Source organism: Mustelus asterias, chromosome 29, assembly GCF_964213995.1.
Source record: "Mustelus asterias chromosome 29, sMusAst1.hap1.1, whole genome shotgun sequence".
Classification (NCBI taxonomy): Eukaryota; Metazoa; Chordata; class Chondrichthyes; order Carcharhiniformes; family Triakidae; genus Mustelus; species Mustelus asterias.
Window position 1 is genome coordinate 22,013,195 of NC_135829.1, and position 13,503 is coordinate 22,026,697.

The 13,503-nt window shown below is 51.5% G+C and overlaps 1 protein-coding gene across 2 annotated transcripts in view; it reads right to left on the reverse strand.

Moving 5' to 3' along the window:
• Positions 1-8,132: 8,132 nt before the first annotated feature.
• Positions 8,133-13,503, reverse strand: part of ice2 (interactor of little elongator complex ELL subunit 2) — an 83,812-nt gene continuing 78,441 nt past the window's right edge. For both annotated transcript variants that reach the window (XM_078200176.1, XM_078200177.1), the window contains one exon: positions 8,133-8,957. In XM_078200176.1, coding sequence (XP_078056302.1) covers positions 8,736-8,957 — 222 coding nt within the window. In that variant the 3' untranslated portion in view covers positions 8,133-8,735. The remainder of the gene's footprint in view (positions 8,958-13,503) is intronic.

Genomic DNA, 13,503 nt, shown 5'->3' on the forward strand with positions numbered 1-13,503 from the left:
ACTCCAGGTGTGGCCTCACCAGCACCTTATACAGCTGCAACATAATCTCACTGCTTTTAAACTCCATCCCTCTCGCAATGAAGGGCAAAATTCCATTTGCCTTCTTGATTATCTGCTGCACCTGCAAACCAACTCCTTGAGATTCCTGCACAAGGATACCCAGGTCCCTCTGCACAGCAGCATGCTGCAATTTTTTACCATTTAAATAATAGTCCATTTTGCTGTTATTCCTACCAAAATGGATGACCTCACACTTACCAACATTGTACTCCATCTGCCAGACCCTCGCCCACTCACTTAGATTATCTATATCCCTTTGCAGACTTGCAGCGTCCTCTGCACTTTGCTCTTCCACCCATCTTAGTGTCATCTGTGAATTTTGACACACTACACTTGGTCCCCAACTCCAAATCATCTATGTAAATCATAAACAATTGCGGTCCCAACACTGATCCCTGAGGCACATCAATAGTCACTGATCGCCAACCAGAAAAACACCCATTTACCCCCACTCTTTGCTTTCTGTTAGTTAACCAATCCTCTATCCATGCTAATACATTACCCGTAACACTGTGCACCTTTATCTTATGTAGTAGTCTTTGGTGTGGCACCTTATCAAATGCCTTCTGGAAATCCAGATACACCACACCCACAAGTTCCCCATTGTCCACTGCGCATGTAATGTTCTCAAAGAATTCCACCAAGTTAGTCAAACATGACCTGCCCTTCATGAACCCATGATGTGTCTTACCAATGGGACAATTTATATCCAATTGTCTCGTTATTTCTTCCTTGATGATAGATTCAAGCATTTTCCCTACTACAGAAGTTAAGCTAACCGGCCTATAGTTACCCACCTTTTGTCTACCTCCTTTTTTAAACAGTGGCGTCACATTTGCTGTTTTCCAATATGCGGGAACCACCCCAGAGTCCAGCGAATTTTGGTAAATTACCACTAATGCATTTGCTATTTCTCCCGCCATCTTTTAGTACCCTGGGATGCATTCCATCAGGACCAGGAGACTTGTCTACCTTTACCCCCATTAACTTGTCCAACACTACCTCTTTCGTGATAATGATAGTTTCTCGGTCCTCACCTGCCATAGCCTTCCTGTCATCAATTTTTGGCATGTTATTTGTGTTTTCCACTGAAGACCAACACAAAATACCTGTTCAATGCCTCAGCCATTTCCTCATTTCCAGTTATTACATCCTCCTTCTTGTCCTCTAAAGCACCAATGTTTACTTCAGCCACTCTTTTTCGTTTTATATATTTGTAGAAACTTTTGCTATCTGTTTTTATATTCTGAGCTAGTTTACTCATAATCCATCTTTCTTTTCTTTATAGCTTTTTTCTGACCTTTAAAGATTTCCCAATCCTCGAGGTTCCCACTAATCTTTGCCACTTTGTATGCATTTTCCTTCAATTTGATCCCCTCCTTTATTTCCTTAGATATCCATGGCTGATTATCTCTTTTTCTACAGTCCTTCCTTATCACTGGTATATACTTTTGCTGAGCACTGTGAAAGATCACTTTGGAAGTCCTCCACTGTTCCTCAATTGTCCCACCATAAAGTTTTTGCTCCCAGTCTACCTTAGCCAACTCCTCCCTCATCCCTTTATAGTCTCCTTTGTTTAAGCACAAGACACTGGTATTGGATTTTACCTTCTCACGCTCCATCTGTATTTTAAATTCAACCATACTGTGATCGCTTCTTCCGAGAGGATCCCTAACTGTAAAATCATTAATTATTCCCATCTCATTACAGAGGACCAGATCTAGGATAGCTTGCTCCCTTGTCGGTTCCACTGGTAAAATCCAATACCAGTGTCTTGTGCTTAAACAAAGGAGACTATAAAGGGATGAGGGAGGAGTTGGCTAAGGTAGCTGTTCAAGGAAGCTATCGCGGATACATTCTCTGAACTCCTCCTCAAGGCTGCCTTGACCGACCTGGTTTGACCAATTGATATGTAGATTAAAATCCCCCATGATAGTTGCTGTACCGTTTTTACATGCATCAGTTATTTCTTTGTTTATTTCTCGCCCCACCATGATGTCATTATTTGGTGGCCGATAAACTACGCCTATCAGTGACTTTTTCTCCTTACTATTTCTAATTTCCACCCAAATGGATTCAACCTTTTTTTCCATAGAACCTATATCATCTCTCACTACCGCCCTGATGTCATCCTATCAGAGCTACACCACCTCCCTTACCTTCCTGTCGGTCCCTCCGAACAGTCTGATACCCCTGGATATTCAACTCCCAGTCGTGACCATCCTGCAACCCTGTCTCTGTAATGGCCACCAATTCATACTCGTTTGCAATGATTTGTGCCGTCAACTCATTTACCTTGTTTCGAATGCTCCGAGCATTTAGATAAAGTGCCCTTATGCTAGTTTTTGTACCTTCTTTTTGAATTCTAACACTTCCATTAATAACATCTCCTGAGTTCTCCTTCCTTTTAACTTTTTTCCTGATTTTTGATGTAGTTGGAACCTTCTCCCCACATTTTGTCCTTGCTCCCTCATTCTTGGACTCCTTACATAGGTTCCCATCCCCCTGGCATATTAGTTTAAACCCTCCCCAACCACTCTAGCAAACACTCCCTCTAGGACATCAGTCCCAGTCCTGCTCAGGTGTAACCCGTCCAATTTGTACAGGTCCCACCTCCCCCAGAACCGGTCCCAATGCCCCAGGAATCTGAAACCCTCCCCCTGACACCATCTCTTCAGCCATGTATTTATCCGATATATCCTCTCATTTCTACTCTGACTAGCACGTGGCACCGGTAGTAATCCTGAGATCATTACCTTTGAGGTCCGATTTCTTAACTTTCTTCCTAGCTCCCTATATTCTGCTTTTAGAATCTCATCCCTTTTTTTTACCCATGTCGTTTGTACCAACGTGTACTACAACCACTGGCTGCTCGCCCTCCCCCTTCAGAATGTCCTGCCGCCGCTCCAAGACATCCTTGACCCTCGCACCAGGGAGGCAACATCCCATCCTGGAATCTCGTTTGCGGCCACAGAAATAGCTGTCTATTCCCCTTACAATTGAATCCCCTAAAATTGCACTGGCACACTTTTTACCCCTCCCCTCTGCAGCAGAACCAACCATGGTGCAACGAGTTTGACTGCTGCTGCTGCTTTCCCTAGAGAGGTCATTCCCCTCAACAGTATCCAAAGCGGTATATCTGTTTTGCAGGGGAATGGTCACAGGAGATTACTGCACTACCTGCCTATCTCTCTTGCTCTGTCTGGTGGTCACCCATTCCCTTCCTGCCTGTGGAGTCTGAGCCTGCGGTGTGACCAACTCTCTATCCGTGCTGTCCACGATACTCTCTGACTCGCGGATGCTCCACAGTGTCTCCAGCCGCCGCTCCAGCTCTGAAACTCGAGCTTCCAGGAGCTGTAGCTGGAGACACTTCCCACACACATGCTGACCCAGGGGACTGGAACTGTCCCCAGCCTGCCACATGGAGCAAGAGGAGCAAACCACGGCTTGGAGATGTCCTGTCATGTCTTACCCCTTCAAATTAAAGTTCTGAAAGATGTTTTGTTTCAGATATATACAATTTTCCATGGCCTTTCTTTCCTGCTCTTTGTTATTACCGAGTATAATCTTTTCAAACTATAAACCACAGAAATGACACAGAAACACTATAATCGTGGAAAACAACTACAATGCCAAGAGCAAAAAGAAAAAAAACTTACCAATCAGCACTCTCGCTTGCAGCCTCTGCTGCCTGTTTCACCCGAACTCCCTATGTTCATCCAACTCCAAAAACACTCCACTCAGTCAGGCAGCACTCCCACACTCCAAAGATGTGCGGGTTGGGCTGATGGGCCATGCTAAATTGCCCCTTAGTGTCAGGGAAAATTGCAGGGTAAATATGTGGGGTTACAGGGATAAGGCCTTGGTGGGATTGTGGTTGGTACAGACTCGATAGGCCGAATGGTCTCCTTCTGCACTGTAGGATTCGATGATTCTATCCAGGCTAATATATCATCTCCAACACCATGAACTCTTATCTTGTGTACTAGCCTTTTATGTGGCACCTTATTAAATGAATCATACAGTGCAGAAGAGACTCTTTGGCCCATCGAGTCTGCACCAATATGCGAGAAACACCTGACCTCCCACCTACAGCCATTTACCAACACTTGGCCCATAGCCCTGAATGTTATGATGTGCCAAGTGCTCATCCAGGTACTTTTTAAAGGATGTGAGGCAACCCGCCTCTACCACCCTCCCAGGCAGCACATTCCAGACCGTCACCACCCTCTGGGCAAAAAGGTTTTTCCTCACATCCCCCCTGAACCTCCTGTCCCTCAGCTTGAAGCTGGGTGGCACGGTAGCACAGTGGTTAGCACTGCTGCCTCATAATACCAGGGACTTGGGTTCGATTCCTGGCTTGGGTCACTGTCTGTGCAGAGTCTGCATGTTCTCCCCGTGTCTGCATGGGTTTCCTCCCACAGTCCGAAAGACGTGCTGGTTAGGGTGCATTGGCCGTGCTAAATTCTCCCTCAGTGTACCCGAACAGGCACCGGAGTGTGGCAACTAGGGGATTTTCATTATTGCAGTGTTAATGTAAGCCTACTTGTGATAAAATACATAAATAATAAATAATGTCCCCTCGTGACTGGCCCTTCAATCAAGGGGAACAGCTGCTCCTTATCCATTCTGTCCATGCTCCTCATAATCTTGTACACCTCGATCAGGTCGCCCCTCAGTCTTCTCTGCCCCAACAAAATGCGGGTTGGAAATCTAAATACATCACATCTACTGGTTTCCCTTTATCCACCCTGCTTTTTAACATCTTTAAAGAACTCTAATAAATTTGTCAGACAGGGTTTCCCTTTCAAAGAACAACGTTGGCTCTGCCTGATCGTATTATGATTTTCTAAATGACCTGCTGTTGCTTCCTTAGTCATGAATTGTAGCATTTTCCCAATGACAGATGTTAGACTAGCTGGTCTATAGATTCCTCCTTTCTATCTCCCTCCTTCCTTGAACAGAGGTTTTACATTTGTGGTTTTCCAATCCACTGGGACCTTCCAGAATTTCAGGAATTTTGGAAGGTTCCACCGAATGCATCCACTGCCCCCATTGCCACTTCTTTTAAAACCCAGGGATGAAATCCATCAGGTCCAGAGGACTTCTCATCTCTCAGTCCCATTAGTTCTTTTAGTGCTTTTTCTCTCGTGATCGTGATTGTCTTCAGTTCCTTCCTCACTTTCGACCCTTAGTTTTTAACTATTCTGGAGATGGATTTATGTTTTTCACCAGAGACAGTATTTGTACATTTTATCTGCCATTTCCTTTCTTCCCCATTATTAATTTCCTTGCATTGAAATGAGTGATGGGGGGGCTGGGCTGGGGCAAGGGGTGGGGGCTGGGTTAGCGCGAGGGGACAGGATTAGCGCGAGGGCGCAGGGTTAGCGCGAGGGCGCAGGGTTAGCGCGAGGAGGGGCGGGTTAGCGCGAAGGGGGCGGGTTAGTGCGAGGGGGGGCGGGTTAGCGCGAGGGGGGGCTGGTTTAGATCAAGGAGAGTGGGGGCTGGGTTGGCGCGAGGGCGCAGGGTTAGCGCGAGGGGGGTGGGTTAGCACGGGTTAGCGCGAGGGGGGGGCGGGTTAGCGCGAGGGGGGGGCGGGTTAGCGCGAGGGGGGGCGGGTTAGCGCGAGGGGGGGCGGGTTAGCGCGAGGGGGGGCGGGTTAGCGCGAGGGGGGGCGGGTTAGCGCGAGGGGGGGCGGGTTAGCGCGAGGGGGGGCGGGTTAGCGCGAGGGGGGGCGGGTTAGCGCGAGGGGGGGCGGGTTAGCGCGAGGGGGGGCGGGTTAGCGCGAGGGGGGGCGGGTTAGCGCGAGGGGGGGCGGGTTAGCGCGAGGGGGGCGGGTTAGCGCGAGGGGGGGCGGGTTAGCGCGAGGGGGGGCGGGTTAGCGCGAGGGGGGGGCGGGTTAGCGCGAGGGGGGGCGGGTTAGCGCGAGGGGGGGCGGGTTAGCGCGAGGGGGGGCGGGTTAGCGCGAGGGGGGGCGGGTGAGCGCGAGGGGGGGCGGGTGAGCGCGAGGGGGGGCGGGTTAGCGCGAGGGGGGGCGGGTTAGCGCGAGGGGGGGCGGGTTAGCGCGAGGGGGGGGCGGGTTAGCGCGAGGGGGGGCGGGTTAGCGCGAGGGGGGGCGGGTTAGCGCGAGGGGGGGCGGGTTAGCGCGAGGGGGGGCGGGTTAGCGCGAGGGGGGGCGGGTTAGCGCGAGGGGGGGCGGGTTAGCGCGAGGGGGGGCGGGTTAGCGCGAGGGGGGGCGGGTTAGCGCGAGGGGGGGCGGGTTAGCGCGAGGGGGGGCGGGTTAGCGCGAGGGGGGGCGGGTTAGCGCGAGGGGGGGCGGGTTAGCGCGAGGGGGGGCGGGTTAGCGCGAGGGGGGGCGGGTTAGCGCGAGGGGGGGCGGGTTAGCGCGAGGGGGGGCGGGTTAGCGCGAGGGGGGGCGGGTTAGCGCGAGGGGGGGCGGGTTAGCGCGAGGGGGGGCGGGTTAGCGCGAGGGGGGGCGGGTTAGCGCGAGGGGGGGCGGGTTAGCGCGAGGGGGGGCGGGTTAGCGCGAGGGGGGGCGGGTTAGCGCGAGGGGGGGCGGGTTAGCGCGAGGGGGGGCGGGTTAGCGCGAGGGGGGGCGGGTTAGCGCGAGGGGGGGCGGGTTAGCGCGAGGGGGGGCGGGTTAGCGCGAGGGGGGGCGGGTTAGCGCGAGGGGGGGCGGGTTAGCGCGAGGGGGGGCGGGTTAGCGCGAGGGGGGGCGGGTTAGCGCGAGGGGGGGGCGGGTTAGCGCGAGGGGGGGCGGGTTAGCGCGAGGGGGGGCGGGTTAGCGCGAGGGGGGGCGGGTTAGCGCGAGGGGGGGCGGGTTAGCGCGAGGGGGGGCGGGTTAGCGCGAGGGGGGGCGGGTTAGCGCGAGGGGGGGCGGGTTAGCGCGAGGGGGGGCGGGTTAGCGCGAGGGGGGGGCGGGTTAGCGCGAGGGGGGGGCGGGTTAGCGCGAGGGGGGGCTGGTTAGCGCGAGGGGGGGCAGGTTAGCGCGAGGGGGGCGGGTTAGCGCGAGGGGGGGGCGGGTTAGCGCGAGGGGGGGCGGGTTTGCGCGAGGGCGCAGGGTTAGCGCGAGGGCACAGGGTTAGCGCGAGGGCGCAGGGTTAGCGCGAGGGCGCAGGGTTAGCGCGAGGGCGCAGGGTTAGCGCGAGGGCGCAGGGTTAGCGCGAGGGCGCAGGGTTAGCGCGAGGGCGCAGGGTTAGCGCGAGGGGGGCGGGTTAGCGTGAGGGGGGGCGGGTTAGCACGAGGGCGCAGGGTTAGCGCGAGGGCGCAGGGTTAGCGCGAGGGCGCAGGGTTAGCGCGACGGGGGGCGGGCTAGCGCGACGGGGGGCGGGTTAGCACGAGGGGGGGCGGGTTAGCACGAAGGGGGGCGGGTTAGCACGAGACGGGGTGGGTTAGCACGAGAGGGGGGTTGGGTTAGCACGAGGGGGGGGTGGGTTAGCACGAGGGGGTGTGGGTTGGCACGGGTTAGCACGAGGGGGGGTGGGTTAGCGTGAGGGGGGCAGGTTAGCACGGGACCCGGGTTCGATTTCCGGCTTTGGTCACTGTGCGGAGTCTGCACATTCTCCCCGTGTCTGCACGGGTTTCCACCGGGTGCTCCAGTTTCTTCCCATAGTTCTTTACATGCGCAGGTTCGGTGGATTGGCCGTGCTAAATGTGTGGGGTTACAAGGATAGGGCAGTGGAGAGGATCTGGGTCAGATACTATGTCAGAGAGTTGGTGCAGACTCGATGGGCCGAATGGCCTGCTTCTGCACGGTAGGGATTCTGTCAGCCCTGATCACCCACTCAGTTTAACTGAAATCTTTTTTGCTAATGCTGCTGACACTGTCCCATCAAAAGCAGTATTCCACATTCCTGCAATCAGTCCATTGCAACGGAATGAATGCTGGGAGTTCAGTTCCCAGAACGCAGTGAGGACTGGGAGTCCAGTTGCTGCGATGAGTCTGATAAAGGAATGTGTTACTCAGGCCGATGATGTGTTTGTTGGAATGTTCCACTCGGCTGGGTTTCAGATTCAACAAGCGCAGGGCAAGCATCGGGTGAGAAGGAAGAGAAAAACACAAAATATCTTTTCTCGAATCGACGGCTTTTATTAAAAGCAAATGAACAGAAATGTCTTAAACAGGAGCTGAGCAGCGTCTGCTTTGCAATGTTGATGTAAGATGTCTGTTGGGTTGCGCAGCAACTTGAATGCGGCCTTTTGTTGCTCAACCGAGTCCAGAGGCTGCACCCTGAATGACCAGAAAATGAGTCATCCTCTAAACTCCTGTTGGTTTCAACCACAGAGAGTCACTCCCGACTGGATAGCATTTTGGGGGTAATTTCTATCCATCCTCATTCAGAGAAATGTCCAAGTGATGAGATCTGACCATGTATTTTTACCATGAAATAAAACAGTGGCAATCCTCCCCCCGGACATGTGCCCATTCTGGCCAGTTGTATAGAGGGGGGCTAGCAAACCTCCCCCCACTACAATCAGCCACCAAGGTTGTACTCAGTGTTTGGTAAGGAAATTCTGGTGCTAAGGTCCGTGTTAGCAACTGCTCGAAGGTAGTCCCCTCAGGTCACCGACTGCTCTTCTCAACTGACCCAGACGGCCAGCCTTTAGACAGAGGAAGGGACGTAGGGGGTTGCCTTTGCCTGGCTGCGAGTCGTGTGTGATTCACAGACAGCCCCTCACATCCCAGCCTCACTGGTCTCCATGCACTGTGCCGCCTTCAGCTTCTTCTTTGCTTCCCACCGCTTATTCCGGTTTGCTCTCTTCCCTTTGTTTTTCTTTTTCCTCGGTGGCCCCCCTTCGTTTCCACCGGGCTGGGCGGGTGGGGGATTTGTCTTGGTTTCCAGAGTAACCGCCTTGCTTTGAGCAGGAACCCTTCTGTTTGCTTTGGCCACACCTCTCTGGAAACATACAACCAGATGGGTTTTGTTGTGACTCATGATCACAATGTCGTTCTAGCAGATGACCACATTGTTTTAAACAATTGTCGGCAGGACTTTCTCTCCCCTGCCAGTCTAACACAGAGCTGCCGACATTTATTCCAGGATATGTTTAACTACTTCAGATTCACGGAGATCAAAAAAACCTTCACACATGAAAGTTCCCACACAGAGCAACTGGAAGGCCCTACCACTGCAGTTTGGGTGTGGGCCTGTCATGTTAGGACAGGATGGATGGTTAGGGGCACAGCAGGGGAATCAATGACGGAATTGCTGGAAGACAAGGGTTGAGGAGGGTGGGGCAAAGCACAGGAACACACAACTCACTATTTCATTCTGCTCTTCTTCCAACACAGAGAGAGAGAGAGAGAGTGGAGCTTCAGAGCTCATTACTCCCATCAACAGGATTCATAACACAGCATAACATTTCCGACTTGTGTCAGATCAACTAACACAAAACCACACTGGGGCAGCTGATCAAAAGCTCAGTCAAAAGCACCCCAATGAAGAGGGTGGAGAGACTTAGGGAGGGAATTCTCGAGCCAAGGCAGCTGGTAAGCAGGAAACAAGACCACTTTAAAGTTAGTTCATTAGTGTCACAAGTCGGCTGACACTGCAATGAAGTTATTGGGAAAATTCCCTAGTCGCCACACTCCGGCGCCTGTTTGGGTAACACGGAGGGAGACTTTAGCACGGCCAATGCATCTAACCAGCATATCTTTCAGACTGTGTGAGGAAACCGGAGCACCCAGAGGAAACCCACGCAGACACAGGAAAAATGTGCAAACTCCACACGGACAGTTATCCAAGCCGGGAATCGAACTTGGGTCCTTGGCGCTGTGAGGCAGCAGTGCTAACCACTGTGGATGGCACGGTGGCACAGTGGTTAGCACTGCTGCCTCACGGGGCCAGGGACCCGGGTTCGATTCCCAGCTTGGGTGACTGTCTGCGTGGAGTTTGCACATTCTCCCTGTGTCCGTATGGGTTTCCTCCGGGTGCTCCGGTTTCCTCCCACAGTCCAAAGATGTGCAGGTTACGTGGATTGGCCATGTTAAATTGATCCTTAGTGTCAGGGGGACTAGCTAGGGCAAGTGCATGGGGTTACGGGGATAGGGCCTGGGTGGGATTGTGGTCGGTGCAGACTCGATGGGCCAAATGGCCTCCTTCTGCTCTGTAGGGATTCTATGATTCTTATGATTCGAATTCTGTGCCACCGCACCACCCAACCTGGAGGCACACGCAGATCCTGGAGGGTTGTGGGTCTGGAGGAGGTTTCGGAAATAGGGGAGGAGCCAGGCCATGGAAGGATTTGAATACGAGGGATGAGAATTTAAAAATCTTGGGTTTTTTTAGTTGACCTAAACTCCCCGTGGGAAATTCCTGCATCATCGGGGCAGACCCAACGTATATTGGCTTCGAATGCACAACCCTCAGTCACAGTCGAAACAAAGTCCGTGTAATCTCTGAAAAGGAGATTAACGAGTATCTTGAAGCAGGAATATTAAAGGGTGCGGGGCAGGCAATTTAGAATGATCAATGTTAACACAGAGCTTGCCCAGAAATGGTGCTGCAAAGGCAAAGCCTGTTCACAGCTGCACCGTTTCCAGTTATTAATGGGGTTCGGTGACTGCAAAATCTACAGAGTTCTAAATGCACTTTAGATAATTAGAAAATCTGCTTCAATGGATTTCTATCTTCGAATCTGTGGGATTATAACAGGATGGTAATCTGTAGGAGGCGGAACGGGTGGAAGTGACTGGAAGATGGGAATGTGGAGTTGGCTGGATGGATTGAATTAACCATTTAAGTGCTAGACAAGGCCACGATTCAATGCATATTGAACAAGGATTAAGCATGACTCCAGTCCATTAATAGTACAGGGCTCCCACTGCCACAGAGATTGATTAGGCAGTTTGCACACTCCAGAGCAACAAAGGAATTAATTAATCCCTAAAGCTATAAAAGTAATGAGAAGTGAAGTCAACTTGTTAGAGTTAAAATTATTTTGGCTCTCTTCCTGATTTCCACTCTGACTCATAAAACCAGTACATTGTGATTTCCAGCGCCACTCAACACTGCAGAATCACAGCCTCAACTGACGCAAATAAACTTTCAGGGATACAGTCAGGGCTCAGAGCTGGCTGGACTGCTCCACAGGTTGTTATACAATCATACAGCACAGGAAAGTCTGCAGAGAGATATAGATTATTAAAAGAGTTTGCAGAAGTTTGGCAGATGGGAGTATAATGTGGGAAAATATGAACGTGTCCACTTCGGTAGGAAGAAATAGAAAAGCAGGATATTATTTAAATGGAGAGAGATTACAGAACTCTTGAGATGCAGAGGGATCTGGGCATGCGGATACAGCAAGTGAGTAGGGAGGAAAATGGAATGCTGATGTTTATTGCCAAGAGAATTGGAATATAAAAATGGGGAAGTTTGCTACAGCTGTACACCGTACAGTTTTGGTCTCCGTACGCAAGAATAGAACTGCATTGGAAGCAGTTCACTCAACTGATCCCTGGGATGAAGGTGATATCTTCCGAGGAAAGGCTGAGCAGTTCGAGCCGATGACCACCGGGGGTTTAGAAGAACAAAAGGTGATCCTGAGGAGACTTAACAGGGTGAATGCTGAAAGGGTGTTTCCCCTTGTGGGGGAGTCTAGAATGAGAGGACACAGTTTAAAAATGAGGAATCTCCCATTTAAGAATGAGGAGAAATTATTTTCCCTTAGAGGGTTGTTATTCTGTGCAATTCTCCCCCCCGCCCCAGTGGAGGCCAGATCACTGAATATATTCAAGGTGCAGATGGATTTTTAGTCATTGAACCAAAAGTACGATTCCAGTCCTTGCCTTCAGGACCCTCCATGACCTCCCAGTGCCATTATGGGCCCAGCACCTTTCAAATAACTCAGTCCCAGTCAATGAGCATCCTGTGATGAGAGGTGATCAGGTTCGGGTAGCCAGTAAGGAGTGTGCAATACCAAACCCAGGGCTGGCTCACTGGACAATACTCTGACCCACTGCTTATCTGGGCTGAGTGGGACTTGATGGTTTGTGTTGTAAGGAGAGACTGGATAGACTGGGACTTTTTTCTCTGGAGCGTAGGAGGCTGAGGGGTGATCTTGTAGAGGTCTATAAAATAACGAGGGGCGTAGATCAGCTAGATAGTCAATATCTTTTCCCAAAGGTAGGTGAGTCTAAAATTAGAGGGCATAGGTTTAAGGTGAGAGAGGAGAGATACAAAAGGGTCCAGAGGGGCAATTTTTTCAGAGGGTGGTGAGTGTCTGGAACAAGCTGCCAGAGGTAGTAGTAGAGGCGGGTACAATTTTGTCTTTTAAAAAGCGTTTAGACAGTTACATGGGTAAGATGGGTATAGAGGGATATGGGCCAAACGCGAGCAATTGGGACTGGTTTAGTGGTTTAAGAGAAAGGATGGCATGGACAAGTTGGGCCGAAGGGCCTGTTGCCATGCTGTAAACCTCTGACTCCAACGCTAGCCAGGACAGTGAAGGAGAAAACAACTCAGCCAAAGTCCATCAACATTCAGCAATCTGACTGGAAAAGCAGATCGATGAAACCTCCCAAACTAACCAGCGTTCAGCACTCCCCATCTCAGAACAGGGGGAAATCTCAGCATTGTATTAGCCTGGTGGAGGGGAGGGGGTGTGGGGTTGGGAAGGGGAGGAGGGTATCTCAGCCACACTTTCCAATTGTGCTGGTGGGGGGGTGGGGGTTATTATTTCAGAATGTGACACGAGGCGTGTTTCAATTCGAGGTGTACGGTGAGGGAGGCGTTTGAGTGTGGGGGTGTTTCAGTGGAAGATGTACAGTGAGGCTAATGGGTAGGCTAATGGGACTAAAGGTAGACAAGTCCCCTGGTCCGGATGGAATGCATCCCAGGGCACTAAAAGAAACGGCAGAGGTAATAGCAAATGCATTAGTTGTAATTTATCAAAATTCACTGGACTCTGGGGAGGTCATGATGTGGAGATGCCGGCGTTGGACTGGGGTGAACACAGTAAGAAGTCTCACAACACCAGGTTAAAGTCCAACAGGTTTATTTGGTACCAAATACCATTTTGCTACCAAATAAACCTGTTGGACTTTAACCTGGTGTTGTGAGACTTCTTACTCTGGGGAGGTGTCAGCTGATTGGAAAACAGCTAATGTAACGCCACTGTTTAAAAAAGGAGGCAGACAAAAGGCAGGTAACTACAGGCCGGTTAGCTTAACATCCGTAGTTGGGAAAATGCTGGAATCTATCATTAAGGAAGAAATATCAGGACACCTGGAAAAGAATGGTTCAATCAAGCTGACGCAGCATGGATTCAAGAAGGGAAAGTCATGTTTGACTAATTTACTGGAATCTTTTGAGGATATAACGAGTGCGGTTGACAGAGGGGAACCGGTGGATGTGGTGTATTTAGATTTCCAGAAGGCATTCGATAAGGTGCCTCACAAAAGGTTGCTGCATAAGATAAAGGTACACGGAGTTGGGGGTAAAG